Source organism: Monodelphis domestica, chromosome 2 (assembly GCF_027887165.1).
Source record: "Monodelphis domestica isolate mMonDom1 chromosome 2, mMonDom1.pri, whole genome shotgun sequence".
In the NCBI taxonomy this organism is placed as follows: domain Eukaryota; kingdom Metazoa; phylum Chordata; class Mammalia; order Didelphimorphia; family Didelphidae; genus Monodelphis; species Monodelphis domestica.
The window spans coordinates 27,914,537-27,941,700 of record NC_077228.1 but is presented as its reverse complement, the minus strand read 5'-3'; the positions used below and the strand labels follow the sequence as shown (position 1 = coordinate 27,941,700).

The 27,164-nt window shown below is 40.9% G+C and overlaps 1 protein-coding gene across 5 annotated transcripts in view; it reads right to left on the bottom strand.

Annotated features, from left to right (window-relative positions):
* Positions 1-27,164, bottom strand: part of FAF1 (Fas associated factor 1) — a 438,628-nt gene that overhangs the window by 46,221 nt on the left and 365,243 nt on the right. For all 5 annotated transcript variants that reach the window (XM_056815169.1, XM_007480191.3, XM_016429780.2 and 2 more), the window contains 3 exons: positions 12,117-12,197; positions 9,975-10,052; positions 5,013-5,228 (listed from right to left, as the gene is read on the bottom strand). In XM_056815169.1, the coding sequence (XP_056671147.1) occupies positions 5,013-5,228; positions 9,975-10,052; positions 12,117-12,197 (375 nt within the window). The remainder of the gene's footprint in view (positions 1-5,012; positions 5,229-9,974; positions 10,053-12,116; positions 12,198-27,164) is intronic.

Here is a 27,164-nt window from a genome sequence, read left to right as displayed (position 1 = left end):
TTAAGATGACTTTTCCAAATTAGATACTAATCCTGCAGTCACAGATGGTGATTACAAAACAGCATCGTGGAAACTCTAGCAGCTCTGGAGGGAGGAGGTGGACCACCATTCACCTAGCATCTCTCTTTGATCACTCAAATGTAACTGCATCCAGTGCTGCCCCATAGACACCAGGGGGTATATCAGGGTGAGCCCAGGCAACCTGCAGCAGTGGTGATATATCTGCTAAATCACATTTAAACATCCCTTCTGGGCACATACTGACTCAGAAAATCACAAATTAACATTATCTAGGTTCTAATGAATTTTTGTTTTGTCAGATATTTTAATTACATTTTAATCATTTAAATATGGTTTGGCTACATTCTACATGGGCCTAATAATAATCCAGATATAGACTGAGAATGGTGGAGGGCAAATGGGCTACTGTCACTCTAAGTCCTTCACTCTGGGCCTCTTAATCCAACCAAGGTCACCTATGTTTTATGGGTGGGGAGACAAGTCACACTATGGCTTCAGATTGAAATCCAGGGCCTCTCAGCCCTACGTTCTTTTCATACAAACTACATTCTAGCCATGCTCTCTCCATTCTGTACTTAGGTAACTGATTTTATGAACCCAACATCTTTTTATTTCTTTATACCAGCCAGGGACCTGCTATTAAAGTCACCTGAAGATCAGTCCTAGATAACAACAGGTCTCCTAAGATACAGATGCAGGAAACCTTATTTTCTAGTCCACAGCAGTTCTCACCCTGGAGACCTCAGAGATACTGCAAAAGTCCTTAGCTATCCCTGACTGCCAATGTCTAAAAGCTACAAAATGTTACTATCTTTTGAATGACAATATGAGAAATTATCATGTGTACCTTCAATAGATGGAATATTTGACATACATATATATGAATGATTACTTTTCAAATCTATGTAGATGCTGTTATAAAAAATTTCATTTTAAAAGTTTTGCTGGATTCACAGTAGTTTTAGAAACTCAGAAGAGGATTTATTAACTAGTATAACATGGGGGGAAAGTGTTTGTTTTGGACTCAGGAGGCCTGAGGTCAGTCTGGTAGTAGAAACTCACCAGTTATAAGACCAAGGGCAAGCCACATGAATTTTTTTTCTTTCTCTGAAAAAATGAATATACTCACTCATGTACTACAAAAAGCATTCTGTTAATCTTAAAAGTTCTAGAAACATGTCATTATTAGTATTTCCTTAATCAAGAGATACTGCTATCATGTGAGGTTCAAGTACATTTTTTGGCGTTATAAGACAGAAAACTCAGGAAGGTTAGAACTACAAAGGGTTCTTAACCTGGGGTCTGTGAACTTAAAAAAACAACAACAACTTTTCAGTTCTATGTTGATATAACCCTTTATAAACCTATGAATTTTCTCTTATGCACTTGAAAAATGATTCTGAAAAGGGGGTTTTAGGCCTTACTACACTGCTAGCCGGGAGTTAGGGGTTGGGAGGGGCTTCACATTTGGTGTGTGCCACCAGGATAACAAGCTCTTCTGTTAAGACTCGGTTCCAGCACCTTGGCCTCTGAGAGGCCTGGCTGGCTCTCCCTGAACCTTGGGGCTATTCTTCAAATTGATTTGTATTATTTTTAGTTGTGCATACCCTGAATGCCCTGAGTAAGATGTCAACTTCCTGAGGATAGGCATTAATTTGTTTTCATTGTATCCCCAGGACCTAGCACATCATCTGACACATTAAGGGAGAGCAATGGGAAGCACAGCCACAGAGGGAAGAATGGGGTTCTTGGCCAGAGATCTAAGCTTGTGGCCCTGTCTCAATTCAGTCACAACTTTCATGTCAATAAATAAGGGACTGGTCAAGTATCGCGCATATGAGGCTGGACTCAGTGATTTCCAAAGGTCCATTCTTGATCTAAGATCCCTTAGGAGAGTTGAGGAAAGATCAACAGTCTCCCAATACATCTGGTGGGAACTACTAACCTAAGAAGTCCAATCAAAACTTGTACTTCAGTTAAATGATGGAGTCAAAGACTGGGAAGACCTACTCATTCTTGGGAAATTGAGATTTCTTTGATTTGTCTCCTTTCCTCATATCTCTTGTCCAAGCAGTTACCAAATCTGAGGCCCCAGTCAGGCAGTCTTAATCAATCAATCAACAAGCATTTATCAAGAGCCTACTATCAGTCAGACACTGTTCTAGGTGCTGAGGGTACAAAGTCAATAATGAAGTGGTCCCTGCCCTCAAGAAACCTATACTCCATCAGGGGAGAAAACATGAACATAGCTGTACATATTCCAAAGAGTGCAGCACCTTTTTATCTGGCCCCTCTGGCTTCTTCATACTGTAGAATGATCCTATGAGATCTTCTTATGCCTCCACTGAATCTGCTCATGTCCAATTTGATTTTTGCAGTCAGAGATTCCTTATGTAGAGGTCTGCTCTTATCATTACCTTTTTCAAAAATTTCCAATGGTCCCCATTGACTACCCAGTAAAGTTCATACCCATCTGGTATTCTAGGTCTTCTTGTGAACCTTAAAAATTCTCAGACCCTACTTCATAAGGTTAGGATTGTAAACCTTAAAAATTCTTAGACCCTACTTCATAAGATTGGGTTAAGGCCATTCCCCATTGGGACCATTCCCCATTTGGGCAGTGAAGGTACTTGATCAGGAATGTGAGAACTCTACTTCACCTACTTAAGTCTGCCCTAGGGGAAGATAAAGTTGTAAACTCTTTGCTGAACAATGAAAAGTACTTAAACCCATACTTATAATAAGGCAAAAAGTTCTTAAGCTGTGCCTATTTTTAGAACTAACTATAAGAAACTACCTATAAAGGTCAGGCAACTTGTGAACTTACAAGGAGCAAAAAGGTGAAAACTTACTCAGAGATTCTAGTCTACTCAGGTGTGAATTACTCAAAAGATTAGTCTTCTTAGGTGTGAACTAAGAATGGTCTGTCCTTTGAAAAATGTCTACTGTGATTGGTAGATGGGAGAACTTAGGGTAGGTGACATAGGAGAAAATTCCCTTTATAAAGAGATGAAAATCTGAGAACAGGAACAGTCTCTTGAAGACAGTCTGAGGGAGGCTGACTCTGGCTGGAACTCCCTCTGAGGAGACTCTGTCCCTCTGAATCCTTGCTTGGACAGATCTTGTGGTGAGTGATTAAGGACTGACTGATCTTTCTTTTAGGGCTTAGGCTTGGTTGGCCAGGGCTGCCCTGGGCCAGCCTATCCTTTTCTCATTATTTCCTTTTTTCTCTCTTTCTCTCTTTAATTCCTTGTTGTATTAATTAATTAAAATCTCTATAAAACCCAGTTGACTTGGGTATATTTTCATAATTGGGAATATTTCTCTGGAGACCACCTTATATTTGATTTAAAACAAGACACTGTCTTGAAACCATTATTTTCAGCGGTCACAATTTAAACCATCCACTCTTATATCTACTACAATTTAAGTCTTCCACTATTTTAATCACTACAGTTTATGGCCTCAACTATTTTAATTCTTACATTCTACAACTGGGCCTCACCCTATCTTTCCAGTCTTTTATTAAAATATTTCTCTTCAAACACTCCATGTCTGCTTGCCTTTTCTCCAAAAATGCTTTAGCCCAGCAAGTGCCTGGGATACCCTTCTTTTTCTTGTCTTTTTAATTCCTTCCTATCAATTAATGCTCCCTCTCCCAGGAGGGCTTCCTTGACACCCAACCTGGGAATGAAGTTCATCTAACTCTTTGTCCCTGTCCATCACATTTATGCCCACATAGAGAGAGAGTGGAGAGGGGGAAGGTGTTGGACAAAATGATTTTTGAGGCTTCTTCCTGATCAGAATCATAGGATTCTAAGACTGGGAGCTTATATCAAGTGTGTGGGTCCCAAAAGGAAAAGTCTCAGGGAGGGAGAAGGAGTAAGAAGACGATGAATATTTACCTCCTCTGACCAAACACAAAACTTCCAATTAGCTAAAAGGGCCCTGAGGAGCAGTCATGCAGCCTTTGCTCTGTGGAATCTGCAAGGATCTGTAGGAAGTTACAAGGGAAGCAGGGTAAAAGGCACTTCCTAAAAGACCAATCTGTCCTAAATTTGCTTTTTTGGAGCCTGTGAAGAGTCTAGAATGTCAAGCAGACAGGAGGGTGAGCCAAAGGCCTGAAAACCATGTCATAAAAGGACTGCTTGAAGGTACTCAGGACGAGATTAGGAGTGATGTGACTTGAAGATAGCTCCAGATGACCAAATCTCAGGGCTGGAAGGAGCTTCAGAAGACATCATATAGAACTTAACATCTCTTTACTCTTCTTGTCCTGAGATAAGGTGAGTCCTACTCTGCTTAGTGCCTTAGGACAGAAATAGAAAGGGGGAAGAGAGGTTCTTTCCCACCCTATCTCCTCACTCCCTTCAGTGGAAGTACGATAACAACTTGTTAAGGATATTACTGATATGATTCCTACCTCTAGCAGAGTTTGAACTTGATGATGTTGGAGGTGTCTTTCACCTACAGAATTATAGGAACCTAGAGATTTTCCTGGTTTGCCTCATGTTGGTTGTCCAGTTTGTGTGTTGGGACTCAATTCTGACCTATCCAGCTTGACACTGTCCTTCTTTCTGACCTATTCAGATAGCTCAAATAATGAAAAAAAAAATCTTTTAACAGTGGTTCCTATGTACCAGGCATTAGGGAATACCAAAAAAAGGAAGCAGACCTGGCCCTCCAAAAGCTACCATTCTAATGGAAGCATACAAAGGGCAAGGGATTCTTGGCTTCCCTCTGTTCTGCCATGAAGGATCAAATCTGGATCCCACATTCTTTTTGACCCGTAAGAACAGATCAACAAATATGATTCCTGGTTTTGCTGATACACAAGGGCTAGACCAAACACAGCTTCTCCCTTCTGCATAAGACTGCACCCCAGATGCCTTCTTTCTTGTTTCCCTCCCTCTCAAAGAATCCTATCAAAGGAGTTTGCCTCTGGCCAACTGAACTTCACAAAATTTGACTTCTGATTTCTTTTGACTTACGTCTCTCCGGGGAAACGTGCTCAGCAACTTGAACTCATCCCAGGGAAAGCCTTTGGAGGCCACAAAGTCGAAGACAACTCGCAGTTGGCTGCTGGCCAGGAAGCGCCGCTCCAGAAACTCCCCACTGGGAGTTCGGATCCGGAGCTTGCTCACAGGCTCCGTGTTCTCTTCTTTGGGCTCTGGAGGCAGAGATTGCTCCAAGGATAGCCGAATGGCCTGAGAAAAGCAAAAGGAAGGCATGAGGCATCAGCATTAACAGGGAAACAGCAACAGTAGCTCCTATTTAAGGACATAAAACTCTTGTGCCTCATCACAGCTCTTGGAGGTCAGTGATAACAGAGTTATTGATTATACATATGGCTCAGAGATGGAGTGGCTTGGCCATGGTCATATAGTTAGGAATGGAATCAGAATTTGAACCCAGGTCTCCTCCCCCCATAATTGAGGGCACTCTCCCCCACATATATGATGAGAGTTAAAAAGGAAGCAGCTTATTTCCATTCTTCTTTCTAGAATATCAACAATCTTGATCATGAGCCAGGCCTTGTGCCTGGACTGTGGAACCATGTATTTTTCATTTCTTAATATTAGCCTACAAGGCAACTAATTAAAATAAATCCCACCTTTATGACACATATTATTAAAGCAGTTGTTAACTGCATGGAGGGGATAGGTAATTTAATTGTTTGACTGAAGGGCTTAGATATTTTTGATTGAGGGGATAGTCATCAAATATTCAGGCCCTTCCTTTTCACAGACATTTAAGTTGTTAGGATCTAACTAATGGGTCCTTCAAAACAATGTATGATGGCTGGAAATTCCACTTTCTACAGGTAAAAAAGCCCAAGTTGGTAATAAAATACCCAATAACAATCATATAGAAAAATAGAATTAAAATTAGAAAAGGCCCTGTACTGTATTGGACTGGGAGTCAGTAAATCTGTTATTAAACTTGGACTGTTTAATAATGTATTAAAGGATCTCAGATCGTAGAATGTCATATCTAGAAGGGATCTTTACATATGGAATTAAAGTTGGAACAAACTTTATAAAGTCTTGGGTAAGAAACTGTGTTTCAGGTGGGTATTTTCATCCCTGTTGTTAACTAAAGGCAAGGCTTTCCGAAAAGAAAGGGAAAGGATCTGGAAGGGCCAGAAAGAAGCTGAGTGAAAAAAGGACATGGATTTCTAGACCAAAGCTAAAAATGTAAGGATGAGAGAATCCTGGCTAGGGATGGCATAACCACAAAGGCAGGGGCTGGGAAGAATGTAACTGGATGAAGACCTGGATGTCTAATTCAAATTGCTTTAAACTAAAGAGAAATAGGCTCATCTATGATCACCATGCTAGATATAATAGAAAGTAAATATAACAGGAGGCAAAATTCAAAAAGGACCTGGTCATAAAACTCATGACTTCATATGTCTTTACCTAAATGCCTCAAGTACAGGAAAGTAAATAAAAGATCCTAAGCCAAAGAGGCACATTAGACCTTCTAGCTATCTTGGAGACTTGGGCTCAGACCCAAAACAGAAATAGCACCAGAAGAGCAAACCTTAATCAGATGTAACAGGATAGGTCAAATGTGTGAAAGAGGGGCCTAGCAACTTTTGTTATTTTTATTTAAAATATTACTTTAAAAAGTTATTAATATGTTCTGTTTCTACCTTACTTCCACTTGAAACATCTCTCTCCTCTTTCCTCTACCCAAGAAGTCATCCTTTGAAACAGAAATTTTAAAAAGAAGAATAATGAAGTTCAGTCAAACTAACCAGTCCATTAACAATGACTAGCAAGATACTCTATACCTCATACTCATACTCCCTGATTTCTGCCAAGAAGGCAGGGAGTACACTTTTTCAACTTTTCTCTAGGGCTAAGATTCTTAGGAATCATAATTACTTAGTATTTGCTTTCCTTTTTTATTTTTATTTTTGGCTCCTGACATTCACATAGTTGTGGTTTTATCTATCATTTTTCTGGTTTTGCTTCTAGACCTCTGCATCCACTCATATATCTTCTCATGTGTCTCTGAATTCTTTCTATTCATAATTTCTTAGAGCCTTCTTGATTACATTCTATTACTACATTTCAATTTATTTAGCCATTCTCCAGTTAATAGTCATCCACTTTGCTTCAAGTCTTTTGCTAACACTGTTGTATATGAAAAAGCTATAATACTGTGACGAAGTCCTAGACCTAGAGAAGGGACCAGAAATGATGGTCCCCATATTCAACTCAACAATCACTGATCACACTGTTGGGCATGGAGCAAGTACTTAATAATGCTTCTTAAATGAGTTCCTGGTTCTGTGCTCAGCATTGGGGATACAAAGATGCAGAGCATTTCAGGCATGGGGGACATCAAGAGAGAAGGCCTGGAGTGAGGAAGTGGAGGTTCTTCTGTGAGTAAAAGCAAGAAAGTCAGTAGAGTTGGATCGTTGAGTGAGTGGAGGGCACTCTTTAAAGTCATGGGCAAATGTTCTGAAAAAGTATAAAGGGGCCAGGCTGTGAAAGGCTTTAAAAGCTAAAAAGATCAATATATATTTGATCCTAGAAGTAATAAGGAGCCATTGTGTTACAAAGGAATTTTTCAGTGTGGGTCACACTATATTGCATCTGAAGCTCTTTTATGTGATCCTTTAAAACTTATTAAGTAACAGATGAATGGAACCTTAGAAAAGAGACTGTCAAGAGCTGGGGGGAGTCTTAGAACATAGCAGGAAGAACTTAGAACGGGGGATATCAGAGCTGGAGGGGCTTTAGGACACAGAATGTCAAAAGTGGGAGAGGCCTTAAAACAGAGAGTGTCAGAGGGATAAGGGCCTAGAATAGGGGGTATCAGAGGGGGAGGGGATTTAGGACAGTGAGGGTCAGAGGGGAAGGGGGCTTAGGACAGGGAGGATCAGAGGGGAATTGGCCTAGAACAGGGAGTGTCAGAGGAGGAGGGGCCTAGAACAAAGAGTGTCAGAGGGGGAGGGGCCTTAGGACAGGGAGTGTCAGAGGGGGAGGGGCCTTGGGACAGGGAGGGCCAGAGGGGGAGGGGCCTCAAACCAGGAGATGTCAGGCAAGGAGGGAGTTTAGTAGTGGCTTTGGGCCCCTGTGCCCTAGCACCTGCTTGCTTGCTCTCCTTTCTCTTTTGCTAGTTCTCTCCACAGTATCACACTTTTTGCCAGCCCTGGTCCCTGAAACTCCAGCAGAGGGAATAGGGGAAGCTCAGAGTCCCCTCCTTTTGAGCAGGGAAGGCCCATACCCTGCTCCATGAGGCTTCCAGGGTTTGCACACAAGTGAGTGTTACAGTCATAATCCATCCTTAGAGCCACCAGCACAGATGGGTGAAGGGATGGCGAAGGGAGCAAACTCAAGTCAGAAGAGTCAACAATGGGCTCGACAAAAGGAGGCTGCTTAGCCAATGAGAGGGCCAAGAGGCCTATTTCAAAGGCTGTCCAGACAAAGAGCCCCCACGTAAGCATGTACTGTAGCCAAATAGCTGCTTACAGAAGGTCTGAAGGAACCCAAGGCTTGGTGAGCTGCTTCTGTTTGACTGAGCCAATAATGCTTTTCCCATCTGAAGAAAGGACTTGGAATCAGAAGGCTTGCATTCAAGTCCCTGCTTCAGTTCTTCTATGAGCAAATCACTGCTTTCCTAAGCCTCAGTTTCTTCATCTATAAAATGGGGATAAGCTTACTTGCCCTACCAGGCTCGCAAGATTATTATGAAGACATATTTTGTAAACCTTAGTGTTCTAGAAAGATGAGGTCTTACTATTACTGAATGAAAAATCTTTATCTAGAGGTTTTTATTTTTTATTTCCTCTAGATTGCTTTTAGTCTGTCCTTATAAGACAAGCTTCTGCATTGGTTACCAGAATATATTTTTAGTAAAAGGATTGTTTATTTGACCCCTCTGACTCTGTGGAATCCTCTAGCCAGGTAAGGATGAGCATCTCCCTCTCTTCCCTCTTCCTGCCCCTTGGCTTAGCCTATATGACTTTTTCTTTCTCCCCCAAAAAGTGAAAGTGAAAACAGAAGAGACCAATGAGGGGGTGGCAAATGGGCTTACATGATTTGTTAGGGTTGCAAGTTAGACAGTATCTTGGGTGAGAACTGAACCCAAGTCCTCTTTCCAGGCCTGATGTTCTATCCACTGAGATACCTAGCTGTCTCCAGATTTTCTTTCAAGGATTTCAGGTCTTTCCCGCTCAGGCAAGCTATGATTCAACCAAACTGCCCTCCTTATTGTTCCCTGCCTAGGACATCACTCACAAGGCTGACTCTTAGGTATGGAAGGCTTGCTTTTACTTATTTCTGCTTCCTGGAGCTCCTGGCTCTCCTTCAGTTCAGCATTTCAAAGGGCCTCTCCTGATTCCCCTAGTTGTTAGGGTTCCAGAAACTCCCAAGGAATCATCTTGTACACAATCATTATTTGAATTCTTTTAGTAGAAGTTTGTCTGTCTGCCTACCAATTTATCTATCCATCCATCCATCCATCCATCCATCCATCCATCCATCCATCCCATGCATTTAGCAGAATGTCTGGCCATAATAAGAGTTTCATCTATATTTGCTGACTAATTGGTTAAGAAGTGACCTCATTAGACAAAAAGGCCACACTTACACCATGGATGACCAGTTCCCCTTCAACAGCAGTATTATCTGGGGCCTGTTTTAGGAGTTGTCCCATATAACTTCAGGTGGTTATGTTGGAAAAAATAACTGTCCCCAGTCTAGAAAATGCCACAGAAAGGAAGGAGATGCTCACCTAGGAATAAAGGGAAGTGAGACTAGAAAAGGCAAGCTTGACTTGAACCTGGGCCCAGTCTTCTGATGGCTGCAAAGATGAGAGTGGAAGGACACCCCAAGGCAGGCTCCATCCTCTGCTCTAACCCCCCAGTTCCCCAAGACACATACCTAAAGGGAGGAAAACATGTCTTTAAATGTCAGAGACTCAAAGACACCTACCTCTCGCTCTTCTTCCTGTTCTTTCCGCATCTGCTCCAAACGAGACTGTTCGGCAACTTCCCTCTCATGGGCTTCTCTCTGTTAGGAAAAGAAAAACAGTGTCATGAGGCTTAATGGTGGCCTCAGCATCAGGTAGGCTGGTTCTGGAGTAGAAATGAAGCTGGAGGGGGACTCCTTATCCTTTTGCTGTGTTGAAAAGCCTCCAATGCCTCCCTAGGGTCCATAGTACTCCAGGTTCCCCACACTTTCCCTTCCCTGTAGTCTATGTTCCAGCCAAAAGAGGTTGGTCACTGTGGGAGGGACACACCTAGAACCTGCTGCTTCTTTACCTTTAATTGTTCCCTTGGTCTTCCTTTCCCTGTAACAATTTAGGATTATAGACCAAGTGTCAGAAAGGACCCTAGAGACCATCTCACCCAACCCCCTCACTTGAGAGATGAGGACACCGAGGCTCCCCAAAGAGGGGAAGGGTCTTACTTGCCCATGGTCACTAAATCTCTCATCTGGCTCACTTCCAATCTGGAGAGACAACCCAGTGCTGTGCAGCAGTCACAGAGATGGTCTTTGTGGTTTATCCACAAAGCTTCTCATGACCTTTTTACACCTTGTCCCTTTGTCTCAACTTGACCCACTCCCTTTCCCTAGTCTCCACTATCTCACAGGATACAACCAAGAGGCCCTTACCTTCTCTATGCCTTGTCTGTTCAATGGGGAGAGTTACCTCATAGGGTTATAGTGAAGGTCAAAGGAGATAATGGATGTAAAATATGACTAAAAGTGATGTTGTCAGGCCAGGATCCATGCACAAAGCTGTATATACATTTAGCTAATACTGAGCACACTCTTTCTCTGCCAAAGCTATGGATGGAATGGCTGCCATGGCCTGTTCCACTGGCCTGGACACCCGTAGCATCTGTGTCCAAGGACTGGGCTGTCGTGAGACTTAAATGAGAACCTGGAGATAAAGATCACTGTAATCTTTAAGGCACTTGGTAAATGTTTGTGAGGATGAAGATGGGAGTTATGGGTGGGTGGGTTGCTGTTAATGTTTTCTGAAGATAGAGTTATCTGTCTCTGATCTTCCCTTTTACATCTCCCTAGTGCCAGTGTGGAAGCTAGGCCAAAGGCTTGGATGGAAGCTGGGCTGACTACTGTGCTGTGATGTTACTAGGACTGGGCACTAAAGGGTAACTAAGCCTCAGGCTGGTCCAAAAGAAAAATGACACTCTTAAGGCATTACTTATATAAAAATGAAAAACAAGGGTCTACATGCACTAATTGTACTGAGCCCTGGAATACGTCAAAGCTTCCTTGGTAAGACTGACCTGATCATCCAGAGCTTAAAGACAAAGTGGATAAAAAATACACATTCCTCAGAGGATGGCATGTAGGTCACTGCTTTGATCCATTAGTGTGAAGACCCTGGAAAGGTCCTGCAAATGGACAATGTGGTGGGCTGGCAGAAATTCAGTTCAAGTTAGTGAGCATTTACTATGTGCCTGGTACATGTCAGGCACAGTACCAAGCTTTGAGGGTACAAATACGAAAAAAATGTTGTCCTTAAGGAACTCATATTCACTTGAAGGAACAGAACAGGTACCCAGAAAATAAAATACAAAATGTATACAAAGTCATTTTTAAGGGATAAACTAGATCTAGAGAAACAGGACCTAGGGTCCAAGGACCTAGATTTGAATTTCCTGCTTTTCCAAATTATTTTATAACCGTGGGCAAGTCACTTGTCTTCTTTAGTCACTTTATATATATATCTATCAAACAAAGGGTTGGACTAGATGGGTGTTAGGTAAGTGGCACAGTGGTTGTCAGCCCTCTGGGTCTGCAATCAGAAAAACTCGTCTCTTTGAGATAAAATCTGGCCTCAGACACTTATTAGCTGTGTGACCTTGGGCAAGTCACTTAACCCTACTTGTCTTGGTTTCTTCAATTGTAAAAAGGCCTGGAGAGGGAAATGGCAAACTGCTCCAGGATCTTTGTCAAGAAAACCTCAAATGGGGTCATGAAGAGTTAGATATGATTGATACAACCAAATAACATAGCTATAAGATGTAAATAATTAAAGATTCCATAGATATCATTATGCTTTTCCCTCCATATACCCACCCCACCCTTTAGTACACAGACCTTGGCTCTGTCAGCTTCGAGTGAAAGACGATAAGCCTCATCTTGTTCTCTCTTCATGTTTTCTCGGGCTTCACGCTCATCCTGAAGGAGAAAAAACAGAAAAACAAGTTAAGAGACAAAAGATGCCCCATCATGTTGGCATTTGGGGGGAATCTGACATAGAGCTCAAGGAATAACAGTAACTTTAGGTTTTTTAAGAAAAACCTTTTTAATTAACATTTATTTTCTTTCCCTCCCATCTTCTTTACTAAAAAGAAAAACAAACATATGACCTTGTTAAAAATATTAATAGTCAAGCAAACAAATTCTCACAGCAGCCATGACAAACACTTGACATAACTGTCAAAGAAATGTAGCCTAGGGAATGTGGTACAGGACCTGTATCATAGGATCCTAGCTTGAGAACTGGGAGGGCCTCTGCCCAGGGAAGTTTCTGCCTCTGCAAAGGAAAGCCTGAAATCTAGCTCCTCTGTCTTGAAAGTCAGCACTCTCTCTATTTCACTGCTCAGCTCAGGTCCCACCCATTGGTACATCCTGACTGTGCCCTGGGTAAATCCTTGTGTCTCTCAGTCTTCTAGGCAACACTCTAAGAACATTGTTCAAGGAAGGTAATGATCAACCAGGGAAGGCAGGTTCCTTATAGGGGAGTTTCCTCTATCAGTAGGATCAAAGGTCTAGTCTCTCTCCCAAATTAGAAGAAAGTATAAATATCATGACTTTAAAGTCTTTAAATGTATGTCTTCTCCCAGAAGGGGATACTTAGAAGATGGCATTCCTTCTAGAGCAGAAATTAAGGAAGAAATAGACCATTCAGGAAGTGCTTTCATTTAGGTCAACTCTGTTTACAGGTAAGTATGAATGGCCTGTCATTATGCTGTTATGCCCATATGCCCCAACAAGGTATCTTTAGTCTATACAGCCAAAGTCCTTTCATTTAGACTATATTCTATTGATGTTACAATTGCATGGCCTTGTAACCAATCCCCATGAGCTAACAAAAATATTATAAACAAACAACTTGGGTTTAAAATAGACTATTGTAAGTACTGAGATGAATGACTACAGGGATGGCTTTGCTGCTGAATGGCCAGAGCATCTGTCACCTGCTGCCCAGACAAAGGAGAGCCCCCTGAACTTGGCTGTGAGAGATGCTTTTACCATTTTCATCCTACTTTCCTAGCTCCATGGACATAGGAATAAAATGAAATGTGTTCATTCAAGTATATCATGTGAAGTTTAAAACTACTCCACCCTACTTAGACCATACTTTAGGGGAAGATAAAGTTGTAATCTCCTTATTGAACAATGAAGGTACTTAGTTCTCACCTTATAGTGAAGCTAGAACTTTAAGCTAAGTCTATTTTTAGATCTAATACAAAAAGGTGTTAAGTAACTATAAAGGTTAATCACCAAAAGGTCAAGTAACTCACAAAAGGTGAACTTAACAAAGAAGTGTTAAGTCACTCTAAAGATATAATCAAATCAAAGAAGGTGAGAACTAAAAGTATGGGCAGTCCTGGAAAAAAAGCCTTTAATGTGATTGGTAGATGTGAAAATTTAGAGAAGACACAAGGAAGAAAGGTCTATATATTTGAGATTTTTCATCCCTCAAGGTCTCTCTCTCGCTCTTTCCCTGATTGGCGGTGGAGAGTTAGCTGAGAGCTGCGTGCTGAGCCTTTGGCATCTTAGCATGGCTACAAGCTATTGTCCAGTTCAGTGGTGAGTTTCTGGTTGAATTTTTCTTCTTTACGTTCCAAGTTTTTCTCTCAGAAGCCACTAATCTTCATCAGAGACCTAGAGGCGGGGAGTTTAAAACTCCCCCTGGCATAGGCCAGGTAGGAGAAAGCCTCTTTCCTCCTTCTCCTTAAATTCCTTTCCTCTATATTAATTAAATTACCATAAATTTCCAGACTGACTTGGGTATTTTATTTGGCGACCATTTAAATCTAGATTTAAAGCCACAACCTTAAAATATCTGACAATCATTAGACCTTTTCTACAGATTCCTTCTCCCTGAAGTGTCCTTCCTCTAACTCTCTCCACTTGTCAACATTCTCCCCATCCTTCATAGAATATACTATCCAAGTTCAACTCTGTTCACTCCGGAGCTATTATGGTGATCACAACCTGGCTTCCTCATCTGAGGTCATCCTTATCTTTGTGTCCTGAGGTTTTGGCACAGGGTCTGGTGCTTGGGATTAGGTCAATAAATATTCCAGAGAAGAACAGGCTTTCAGAGTTGGAAGGAAGGCATCTCTGAGATTATCTCCTTAATCTGGCCCCAAATCAAAAATCCTTTTTTTTTTCTTTCTGTAGAAAGCATACTTTCTACAGTATGCTCAACAATATACAGCCTTGACAGACAGACTAGTTGCTAATGGGAAGGGGAAAGAGGTGACATATATTTTCTCTAGTTATTAAGAAGTTCAAAAACATCTAGATGAAATAGACTTCTTTGACCCTCCTTCCCTCACCCCAATTCTGCCCTCTGGGGCCAATCAGGATATGTTCAATCCTTTCACATGAAAGCCCCATAATCACTTAAAGAGTTAGTATTTTCAATTTATCACTGTGTTTCGTAAAATGTGCCACCTAGAACTAAACGGTGCCCTTCCTTCATGACTGTCCTGACCAGAGGATAGAGGCATTAGCTTCACCTTCTATGAGACACATTATAAGATTCTCACAACCTCTTAATTCCTTGGATTTCTTGGCTTCCATATCACCCTGATGATACATACTGAGTTAAGTTAACTCAAAACACTTAGACATTTTCAGACATACTTCCATCTAGCCTTGCCTCCTCCATCTTATATTTGAGAATTTAATTTACAGAAATCTAAATGTAATTCAGTACCATTAATGCTGTACCATTTCACTGCATTAGATTTAGCTTCATATTCTTTGTGGATACTGACTCTGTTATCTATTGTATTAGCTATTTCTCCTAGCTTTGTTCCAACCACAAATTTATTCTATAAATGGTTTTATCCAAGTCACGTATAAAAAAAAGTCAACTGTGCAAGGTCAAGCATGGATCCCTAGGGCACTTAAAGAATTCTCCTTTAAGTTGATATCACATCATAAATGAGACTACTCAGTAGTAGTCTCTTCCTTCTCACCTCTGCCTCCTGGCTTACTTCTAGTCTCAAACTAAAGTTCCATCTTCTGCAAGAAGGCTTTCCTAATTTTGTTAGTGCCTTCCCATTATTCATTACTTCCTCTTTCTCTTATATATCATGATTGGACAGAGTTGTCTGTGTGTCATCGCCACCATTTAAATAAGAGCAGAGACTTTTGTCTTTTGCCCTCCTTTGTATAAACAGTGCTTAGCACAGTGACTGGCACATAGTAGGCATTTATTTAGCAAAAACTAGAAATGAGTCCAAAAGAAACAGGTCCAAAGAGGAAGAAAAGAGGGCATGCTCTAAAGAGAAGATGTGTTCTTACAGGGAACCCATACAACAACTTATACATTTTAAAAAAGACATGATAGAAGATAGAAACAGAAGCACGGGCAAATAACAAGGGATGAATATAAGAGAGTAGCACAGGTCAGACTGTATTAAAGTCAAGTCCAGAATGAGCTGAGGCCAGTGATGAATGCCAAGTACAACAAAACAGGCTTTTTCTGTCCCTTAAAGATCTGCTGAAAGGAAGAGGGAAGAAGAAAGAAGAACTAGAACCTCTGACTGAAGGTAGAGAAGACAACCATATAAGATGATGAAGGGAAGGCAGAATTATAAATTTCTTTTTCAAGGTAAACTAGAAGAATATCTAGCTGACCTTGGCAAGTTCAAATGACCAGCCTTAGAAGAATCCCACACTAGACTGGACTGTGTGATCAAGAAATGGCCAATGGGATTGTTGAGCTACTGCTAGTCATCTTGAGAAAATGAGAAGGAATGGAAATGGAGATTCAGGAGTAAAGATGATGAATTTCATCACCATTTTCAAAAAAGGAACAATGTAGATTCTTCAAACTATAGGTCAGTGAACTTGGATTCTCAGCAAACTTCTAGGACATTTAATTAAAGGAAAGGCTTGGAGGGAATTTGGAAAGCAAAGCAAGTATGACCAAAAGTCAGCATGATCTCATAAAAAACAAGGCTAGCCTTATTCTTTTGACCAGGATATTAAATAGGTAGAAGAAAGGAATGCTCTAGACACAATATACCTGACTTTTAGTTTTAGGTATTTGACAAAATCTGTGACATCTTTGTTGGCAAGACAGAGTTAAACCAAACAACATTATAGTTAGAAAGTTTCAGAACTGGCCAAATGTCTGAGTTTGAAGAGAAGTCATAAATGGATATATGTCAACAAAAAATGTCCAATGGCATTCCCTGTTCTTAGTTCTGCTTTGTTCAACATTTCTGTCAACTTTTTATCACTGACTTGAAAAACAGTTATGGTTAAGAAAACAAGAGATTTAGTTTCTGAAGACCTAACTTCAAGTCTGGGCTTTGACATCTGTTACCTAATGAGCTTAGGCAAGTCTGTTCTTCAGTTACTTGATCTGTAAAATGAGGATACTATTTATATTATCTACCTCACAGGACTATGAGGAAAGTGATTAAAAATATTTTATTAATTTATTTATTTCCGCCCATGGTTATATGATTCTTGTTGCTTCCCTCCCTTCTTTCCTCCCCCTCCCAGAGCTGACAAGCAACTTTACTGGGTTATACATATAATACCACTAAAATCCCATTTCCGAATTATTCATTTTTGTAATAGAATGATCTTTTAAAGCCAAAACTCCAAATCATATATTTTCTTCTGGATGTTCTATTTCCACGGTTCTTTCTCTAGATGTGGATAACATTCTTTCTCATAAATCTCTCAAAATTGTTCTGGATCATTGCACTGCTTTTTGTAGAAAAGTCAATTACATTTGATTGCCCCACGATGTTTCAGTTACCGCGTATAATGTCCTCCTGGTTCTACTCATTTCACTCCGCATCAGTTCATATAGGTCTTTCCAGTTCTTATAGAAATCAAGCAGTTCATCATTCCTTATAGCACAATAGTATTTCATCACCATCATATACCACAGCAAAGTGATTTTTAAACTTTAAAAGCATATATAATTTAAGTTATCCCAAGATGGAAGAAGAAATGGCATGATTATTAAGTTTGGAGATGAGGTGATGAGCAACATAGACAATATGCTATAAGATGAGAGGTAGGATTTCAAAAGATCTAGAATGATGGAAAAAATTCAATAGTACACAACTGATTAAGAGCAAATACAAAGTCATACACCTGTGTTTAAAAAGTCAATTGTCCAGGTAAAGAAGAAACATGCAAGAGTTTTTAACTTACTGTAAGCTAAATATGACTTAACAGATGGGAGGAAAAAAAAAAGGTGATCTTAGACTTCATTAATGGATTTGTCATAGTCTTATAATGAACTAGAGAAAGGAAGTGATTCCTATTGTGGGAGATGTGAATTTCAAAACTACTCCACCCTATTCAGACCATTCTTTATAAGATAGTATTTGGCTATTTCCTGATCAATAACAATAGAGATACTTGGACTAACAGAATCAGGTCTTGGAAACTACAAGCTCCACCCTACATTCACTCTCTCACACTCTCTCTCTCTCTCTCTCTCTCTCTCTCTCTCTCTCTCTCTCTCTCTCCCTCCCTCCCTCCCTCCCTCCCTCCCTCCTGTTTGTAATTAAAAAACCTTAAAAAAAATTGGCAGCTGACTTGAGTGTTTCATTTAGGAATTACATAGCTGAATTCCTTGGCGACCTTAAATTAATATATATCAGTCTTTTAAAGTGATTTCAATATCACAGAGATTAAATCAGAAGAAACATCCAGAGTAGCATATATGCCATCTGTGTTCTAGAAGGATCCTGGGTGTCCACTTCACTCAGGCTACCCATTGTTGACATGACTACCTCTAGTGAGGGGTGGCCATTCCACTATTGGAAAGCTCTGTTCCTTGGAGGATAAAATAGAATTTGGCTTCCTTTCCCCTCTGCTTGACTCTAAGTGGTCAGCATTCCTTCTTTCCTTTCTGCAACCATCCTACCTCCAGACAGGGGGCAAGGCATCCCTTTGCTTCTTCAGATGATATTTCTTTGTTTTTGTATTGAAGTCTTTTCATTAAAAAAAATTTAAAGCACACTTCATTCTTTAATCTTCCAGACAAGCTGGAATATGGAGAGTCAATCCTCAAGCTTGTTTACTATCTCTTCTATAAGAAAGAATAGCTTGGCCATGATGGAAACACAAAGCATCTCTTCTTCTCAGGTGACTGCAAAATTTGTCCTGTTCTCCCTGATACCTGGCCGTTAGATTCTCAGTCCCTGTGGGTGAGTTACATCCCTGAAGAACTGCTGTGGCAAATTATTCCAACTTCCAGAAAAGGCCAATTTTTTTCTGCATTCACTATTCTGCTAAATTTTAGTAGAAGAGATGTGTTGACGGAATTTTATAGTATCTGTCAATGTGATTAAATCTACAACATGGAAATATGGTGTTGTTGTTGACAAAAAGAAAGAATTTATAAAAGGGAGTGGGTTTGGGAGGGAAATGAATTCTATTTTGTCTATGTTGAGACTAAGATGCCTGTAAGACATTCAACTGAAAATGACCACTGAGCAGTAGTTGGGAATGTAGAAGAGCAGCCCAGGAGTTTCTGCCTAGATGTGTACCTCTGGGAGTTCACAAAAGACTTAATATTTGTCTTTGTTAGATTCATCTTAATGTTCTGAATCAGTAAAAATCTTTTGGGATCCTGGCTTTGGTATCCAACATGTTAGTGATCTCTTCCACCTTTGCATTAAGTTCAAATTGGATAAGTAGTCAACAAGGACTTAATCCAAGCCACTGATTAAAGTGTGAATGGCACAAGGCACTAGATACTTGTGTTACTCCACTCAACATTTTGTTTTCCAAAAATTCCTTTCTCCCTCCTACTAGAACCTGTCCTGTTACAATGAAGTAATATGTGAAATGAACACACCAGCCATTTCTGACATCATTCAGTTGATTTTGCACATATAGCTTCCTGTATTTTTTTTTTGAGATTGTGGAGATAGCTTTGGTGTACTTGTGAGAATAAAGAAGTGTTTATTAATTAATGTTTGTTAGGCACTGTGGTAGGCATTGGGAGATAAATAAAATAGATCCTTTCAGGAAACTTACATTATCTTGGAGAAAACAACTTATATACAGGCAAATTAATAGAAATAAATACAAAATAATTGGAAAGAGATACTAGTAAATGGGGATTGGGAAGGGCCTTGTTTAGGAGATATTTGAGTTGAGCTTTTAGGAAGGGGAAGGAATGTGTTACTGGCACAGAGTCCGTTTGTGCAACCAGGCACACACAGAAAGGAGATGGTATGTCACATATGAAGAAAAGCAAGTTAACCAACTGGTGGAATGTGGAGTATGTGAAAGAGAGTAATGTATGATCTGCCTAGAAAGATGAACTGGAGTCAGATCATGAAGGGTTTTTATGTCATTTTTTGACACATACATCAAATAGAGGAGTTAGTTTGTATTTTATCCTAAGGCAATGAGGAGCTACCAGAGTTCACTGAGCAGGCCATTAATCTGCTCAGACCATTGCTTTAGGAAAATCAATTTGGCAGGTGTGTGGAGGATAGATTGAAGTAGAGGAAAGTAAGTCAGGAGGATGCTACTGAAACAGTATAGGAGGGGCAGATGGGTGGTTCCGTGGATAGAGAGCCAAGTCTGGAGAGAGGAGGTCTAGAACTCAAATCTGGCCTCAGACACATCCTAGCTGTGTGACCCTGGACAAGTCACTTAACTTCGATTGCCTAGCCCATACCAAGGTAAAAAAGGTAAAATAGAAAAGACTTATTATGGAAGTTAAGGTGAAGGAGAACAGACTTCAAGGTTACAAATCTAGGCCATTGAAAGGGGACCAGTACCCTCAACAGAACTTGGGAATTTATGAAGAGAACTGGTCTTGGGGAAAAGGTCAGTTGAGTCTGAGGTGCCTGTGTAACATTTAATTGGAAAAGTCCAAATCAGCAGCTGGAGCTCTAGGATTGGCAGGCACTCAGGAGAGGGAAAGGGTTGAGAGAAGGGAATCAGTCTTTCACTCAGGTGACCAATCTGAAGGAAAGCTGCCTGTGGACCTCCTCCTTGCTGGAGCTCCTAGAATGAACTGGCGCCTAGCCCTGTCCCCAGGGAGTGAGCGAACTCCAGAGACTGTTCTCTATCTCACTTCCTGCGCCTCACACGTGCCAATGGTGGCTCAAGCTTGGCTTAGGACAGCCCAGGTGGGCAGTTAGTTATTTCTGATTTGCCATTGACTAGCACATGCCCATGTAGTGTGGGTGAGCACAATTTTGGGTGCTAGACCAAGCAAGATGGAGGTTTAAAAATCACAACATGTAATCACTATGTCTCCCTGGGCAAGTCCCTTAGCCCTGTTTGCCTCAGTTTCTTTATTTATAAAATGACCTGGAGAAGGAAGTTTCAAACCACTCCAGTATCTTTGCTATGAAAACTCCAAATGGGGTTACAAAAAATCAGACATGACAGAAAATGACTGAAATTAATATAGTACTTTAATGGTTATAAAACACTTTACAAATATTATTTGTCTTGATTCTCATAACAGATGTTACAAGTAGGTGTTATTATTTATTTGTTTTTATAATTCTTACCTTCTAGAGATGGAACTGAATAAGTTGATGAGTTTACTGAGACAAGGACCCAGGACAGAGTCCTGAGATGATCTATTATTGGAAAGCAGGAGGTAGATGATAGCTGAGCAAGCGATTGAGAAATGCAGGAGAACTGAGAGAGAGAATGTCATTGAAACTCTGGAAGAAGAGTATCCAGGAGAGGGTGGTGTAAACCTTGAAATTTCTTAGACTTGTGAATGTTAAAAATTTCTACATTGAGGAATCCTCCATTGGAACAAATTTCCTTACTGGAAACCATTCCCCATTTTGATATGAGAACTCGCCAGGATCAGAAATGGGAGGACCTCTACTCCACCCGTACTTAAGACTGCTTTAGGGGAGAAAACTCCTTGCTAAACAAAGAAAGTACTTGGACCCATGCTTATAATAAGGCAAGGAGTTCTTTGAGCCATGCCTGTTTTTTAGAATTGATACAATGAGATGCTAGGTACCTAAAAGGGTCAGGCAAGTTTTCTCTTAATGTGATTAGTTGACTCAGCTGTGTTTTCACTGGTTCAGACATACTGAGATTAGTCGACACAGCAGCATTTTTTCTGGTTCAGACTTACTGAGGAGATTTGTTGATTTAGCAAGAATTCAGATGGGCAGTCCTTTGGAAAACATCTACAGTGATTGGTAGATGTAAGGACTTAGGGGAGGTGACATAGGAGAAAAACCTCCTATATAAGAAGCAGAATCTCTTGAGGAAAACAATCCTTTTGGAAGAAAAGCCTTTTGGAAGATCTCTGATGAGGATCGCTTGGGAAGAATCTCTTGAGAGAGGCTCTGGAGAAGGGAAGCTCTTGGAGGACAATCTCTAAGGAGATCTCACTGGAGCTTCTCTGAGGGGACTCTGTCCCTCTGGAGGCTCTGGAAAGAGGCCCTTTGCAACTCTCTCTGGTGAAGTCAGCTGAGATGGAGCTGGCCTGCTGTCACTAAAATCCTTGCTTAGACAGACCTTGTGGTGAGTGTTAAAAGACTGACTGACTGATCTCTCTCTCTTAAGACTCAGGTCTAGGCCATGGGGGCTTAAGGCCCTTCATACTTATTTCCTTTTTCTCTCTTTCTCTCTTTTCTTTAATTCCACATTTGTATTAATTAAAATCTCTATAAACCCAGTTGACTTGGGTATTTGAATAATTGGGAATATTTCCCTGGCGACCACCTTATATTTGATTTAAAAACCAAGACACTGTAGTGAAACATATTTCTGCGGCCAAATTTACTCACCCTCTCTTATATCTATCACAATTTATATCTTCCACTATTTTAATCACTACAGTTTAAGACCTCAACCATTTTAAATCTAACAGTGGTCACCACTTTCCAAAGCTGCAGAGATGTCCCAAAAGACAAGTGAATTTAGCCATTAATAGATCACTAATAACTTTGGAGGGGTCAGTTTCAGTTAAGTGAAGGGGTCAGAATGGATAGTCAAAAGATACAGTTGTCACTGGCTTGGTGACATAGAGATGCCATCACACCTAAATCTTTCCTTGTTCTCTCTACTCTAAACATTGGGCAGAACAGGAGGCCTTTGGGGAATACAACCCTGGAAACACAGGAAAAGCTGGCCCAATAAACAAGCCTGGAAGTTGGGCTACAGACCTTCTTCAAAGCCCTCAGCTTTAGCAATGGTATTAGGTCAGCTGATACCAAAAACCAGGCTAGAGGTGCTAGTCCTCTCCTTTTACTGGCTGCCCTGAGATGAGGGAAAGGCAGGTGGTCTCCCTTTCAAGTTATTAGCAGCAGCAGCTGCCTTTCTGGCCCTATTGCTCAACTACCTTGCATGGCTGACTGTGTCAACATGATGTGCCCCAATTTAATAATCCATGGACATAATTCAAATGAAAGACTAATTTTTAACTTCCAAGTTGCTTCGATGAAACACGAAAATCTAAGATCTAAATAGGAGAAAAATTTTTTCTGGAGGGCAAAAGATCTTTTCCTGAAGGGGTTGTTTCTTTGGGGAAACACCTGCATAAGAAGGCTTACTGTAACGTTTCAGGCATGTATGCTTCCTGCTTTTAGGTGTGAAGAATTTATTTAAACGACTCTTCCTTTCCAACATTCTTTAAGGGCTTGTCATGTTTCTGACACTCAGAACAACTGGGGAACCACTTGAGGGGAATTTAGAACAAGTGGAAAGTTTTAATTTGTATATGAAAAACATTCAGGCAGCTACTTTCAGAACCACCACTCAGGAAGAAAATACAATGGCAAGCTGCATTAGCCCCAAAGCCAGCCGGCTGATATTGCATAATGAGAAAAATAAACAGCCTTTGTTAGGCCCTCCTGTTAGTGAAAACAAGGCCTGGGCAAGTTGGCTCAGCTGGGATGCAGCAAATAAGTTTACAGTAATAAAGTATGACAGACAAAGTGAAGGAAGAATGCAGGGTTGTGGTGGCTCCAGGGGCCCCACCCAGCTGAAGCTTGTCAGAAAGTGTTACTGTAATCCATGGAGAGGGCCCACCTCAGGCAAGAGAGCAGAAGGTGCTGCTGGGCTGGGGAGGTAGGCCAGGCCTCCTGCCAATGGGCAATCAGGCATCTTCTCTCAGGAGGGTCATTTGTGACCAATTAAGTCTCCATTCTCAGCACTCTGTGGCCAGGATTCTTTCTCCTGGTAATGTTCCCCCCCCCCTCCCCCCCCCCCCCCCCCGTGAGTGGGGAATCCACATATATAACTATAGGCTGTCCAGTCTTTAACATGTGCGCGCGCGGGCACACACACACACACACACACATACATATTTCCTCCCCCTCTTCTCTAAAACCCTTATCTTCTGTGTTGGTATTAATTCTATGGCAGAAGAGCAGCAGTAAGGGCTAGGCAACTGGGGATAAGTGACTTGCCCAGGGTCACATAGCTAGGAAGTTAATTAAGTATCTGAGGCCAGATTTAAATCCAGGACCCAGAACTGTCTCTAGGCTTGGTGCCCTATCCACTGTGCTGCCTGGCTGTCCCCTGATGTTAACTATTTTTATATATTAGTGTTATTGGTCTGTATAATCCCTCTTCTAGAAAGTAAAGTCCAAGAAGGCAGCACAGTGAGCACTAAATGTTTGTCCATTGATGAATTGTCTTTCTGTCATGCTGTCATTCTCAAGAAGGCAAATTTCACTCCTCATTAAAAGTCCTACTGCAGGAAGTCTTACTTGATTAGTCTGGCTGTCAGTAACAAAATTCCTCCTCACACTGTATAAAGTAGTGTGGGGCACTGATGGCTAGTGAACATCTCCATCATTTCCAGCAAAGCCCTCTGTGAGGCTGGACCCCACCCCCTCAAGAGATCTCCTATTACTTCCTCACTTCCCTCACAAGGTGTTTCACACACAAGGCCTAACTGAATGGCTCTTCCAAGAGTTAGTGTATACCACCAGGGCCCAGGGCCAACTCTATGCCTATGAAGAGGACCTAAAAGGAGAGGAGCTCATCCTATGTGCATATCTACACATTGCTTCTTTTACCAAATAAGTAGGAAAGTCTTTGGGGGCAGGGGTCATGTAGCACTGAATTAAGAACGTGCCTAGATCAGTACTTGGCATATTGTAGACACTTAATAAATGGTTGTTGCTACTGCTGCTGGTGTTACTGGAGGTGTCCAAAAGAAGGCCTCATGACTACTCCTCAGGAGTGGTTTAGAGCAAAACAATTCCAGGTAGAATCAGACCTTCTTGGTTTGGACTAGCAGACCTCTGAGGTTCTCGCCAGGTTAGAGTTGAAGGGGTGGGCTGCCATCCCCAAAGGGGATGGGCCGTCATTGCCCCATCACTGAAAATAACCAATCAGCTAGGGATGTTGCAGGAAGTCAGACATAAGAGAAAAAACACTGTATTTGGAGTCAGAGGACATTGGTTCACATCTGGCCTCTTTTGTGTGGCCTTGAGCAAATCATTTAACCTCTATGGGCCTCTGTTATTTCACCTATAAATGAAGAGGCTGGAGAAGATCAGTCAATCAAGAAATACTGATTAAATTCTTATGTACTTGGAATTCTACTAAGCCTGGATGATTTCTAAGATTGCTTCTAACTAAATTCTATGGCATTATGACCTCAGAGACTCTGGGTAGTGAGGAAGGAGGAAGCTGAATTCCCAAGAGGATCATTACATTCTCTGGGTATGGCTGCCTGTGCTGGAAGGTCTCCACAGAGCTCACAACTATCCAGCAGCTCAACCATGGACAGTTACCCCAGCCAACTCTATGTCTTGGCTCCAGTGTCCTTTTTATCTTCAGTGCGATTTCAATTGTGAAAGCTACTGCTTTTGTTTTTGCCACAAAATTCAAGTTTCCCTTCTAGCTAAAGGGAAAAGTCCTTAAAGCATTGTTCACTGGAGAAGGTTCACTCTTTTTGTTATTTGCAGGAAGTATGCCTCAGATATTTAAGAACAGAAAGAGAAAGAGAAAGGACAAAAAAGAAAACTCTTTTGAAATGCTGACCTTTTTAAACAAAAAACATATGGTTAGGTTTGGGAAAGAAAGGTCCTTTCGGCTTCTCTTTATGTGGTTTGGAATGACTTATTCTTGTTATTAAGAAAACAGTAACAGAACTCAGGCTCTATGTCCTATTTGCCATTGTAAGAGACCAGGAAAACCTGCCTATGGTTACATCAAGATAAAAAAAAACAATGAGCAAAGAAGAAAGACAAGGGGAAAAAAGATCTGAAAAGAAGACAACAAAGAAGGTTTAGCAAAAAGATACACAGTCTATGTAAGAGACTACAAAGCTGAGAGCTTCCTGATGTGGCAGTTGGGAAGAGTGCCCTTTACATGCCATTGCCGCCCTACTGATTTTAACTCTTGACTGCATTCATCTCTCTACCTGGGCCCAAAGGACAGACCCGGTGAGTTTGAGGTGTGTTAATTCCATTCAATTCAACAAACACTGATTACATTCTGACAGTGAGCAGGGATTTGTCATAATAGACACAACAAAACTCAGATCTAAGACATCCATGTTCATGGAGTTTAACAGGAGGACAAGAAATAACTATTAACTACAGATGGAACATGGTCTGAGAAGTCATGAGAAAAACACAAAAAAGGGACTCAGGTAAGGATGTAGAAAGGAAAGCCATGAGTGATGGGGGAGGATCGTAGAATGGGTGGTTTTGGAGTTTGTTAAGTAAATTTATATAGATCTCCTTTAAAATGGGTGGCATTTGCTGGAAGGCTACCAGGGAGGCAGAGCATCCTGCCTTCCTAGATAAGTCATGCCACTTTGGGACAACTTTGAATTACTAGGAGGTTGTCTATTGCATGGAACAGAAATCCAAATTTCTGGATCTTTCACCTAATGCTCCAAATTCTTCCCTCTTAGGTGAAGAAGAACAAGTCCAATCCCTAATTCCTTTGTTTGCTGAATTGAAGTTCTTAAAGGGCTGCTATGTTCTCTTCTCCAGATAAAGTACCCCCAGTTCCTTTAACCGCCTTTCCTCATCCTGGTCAATTTCTTCCAGATAGTCTCCAGTTCTTCAATGCCTTGCTAAGGGGTGGTTTAAACAAGCAGTGTAAGGTTTTGTACATGTTGTCTTACCCAAAAGAATGAAAGCTCCTAGGACAGAGATGATTTTATTTTTATCTTTTATCTCCAGAATGTAGCACAGTGCCTGGAACAAAAAGCCTCTCTGTTCTTCAATATGATGATACCCTTATTGCAGTCATAGGCTGAATTAATTAATTTGATTTAGCTGCTAAATCTCACCACTGACTCATGCTGAGTTTATTTCAGCCCAGCAACATCCTCAGACCTTTTGGAAGGGTTGCTCTGAGCCATCTCCCTTCTTATACCTGAGAAACATCTTTAGAACCCAAGTATAAAACTTTACATTTGTTTCTTTAAATTCCATCTTAGATTTGATCCAACATTCTAACCTTTCAAAATTATTTTGGATTGAGACTCTGCCATCTACCCATAATCATCCATCATCTTCACAGGAAAGCTGTCACTGTCAAAGTCTTTGGAGCTGTCAAATGTTCAATATCAGAAAGGAATCATTTTAGTAGTGGAAATGACATTAAAGAAGAAATAATACCAGTTGCTTCATTGCTCTACCCCAAGGACAACTGAGACTTCTATTCTTTCTTGTAACTAAAACCCATGTTTTCTCCTCCTTGGTCAATATGACAAAAATAGGAGCTTTCATAGAATGTAAACTGCTTGAGAGCAGGAACTGTCTTGCCTTCCTGCTTGTATCCTCAAAGTTCAGTAGAATGCCTTGTATAGAGCCAACACTTCATAAATGCTTTTATATTCATTGGTTTAATGTGCTTGCTATCTATCCATGTTTTATGCAATTTGCCAATTTGATTAGCATATATCTAACCATTTATCCAAGGGGTAGGGACAGGATTTGGATC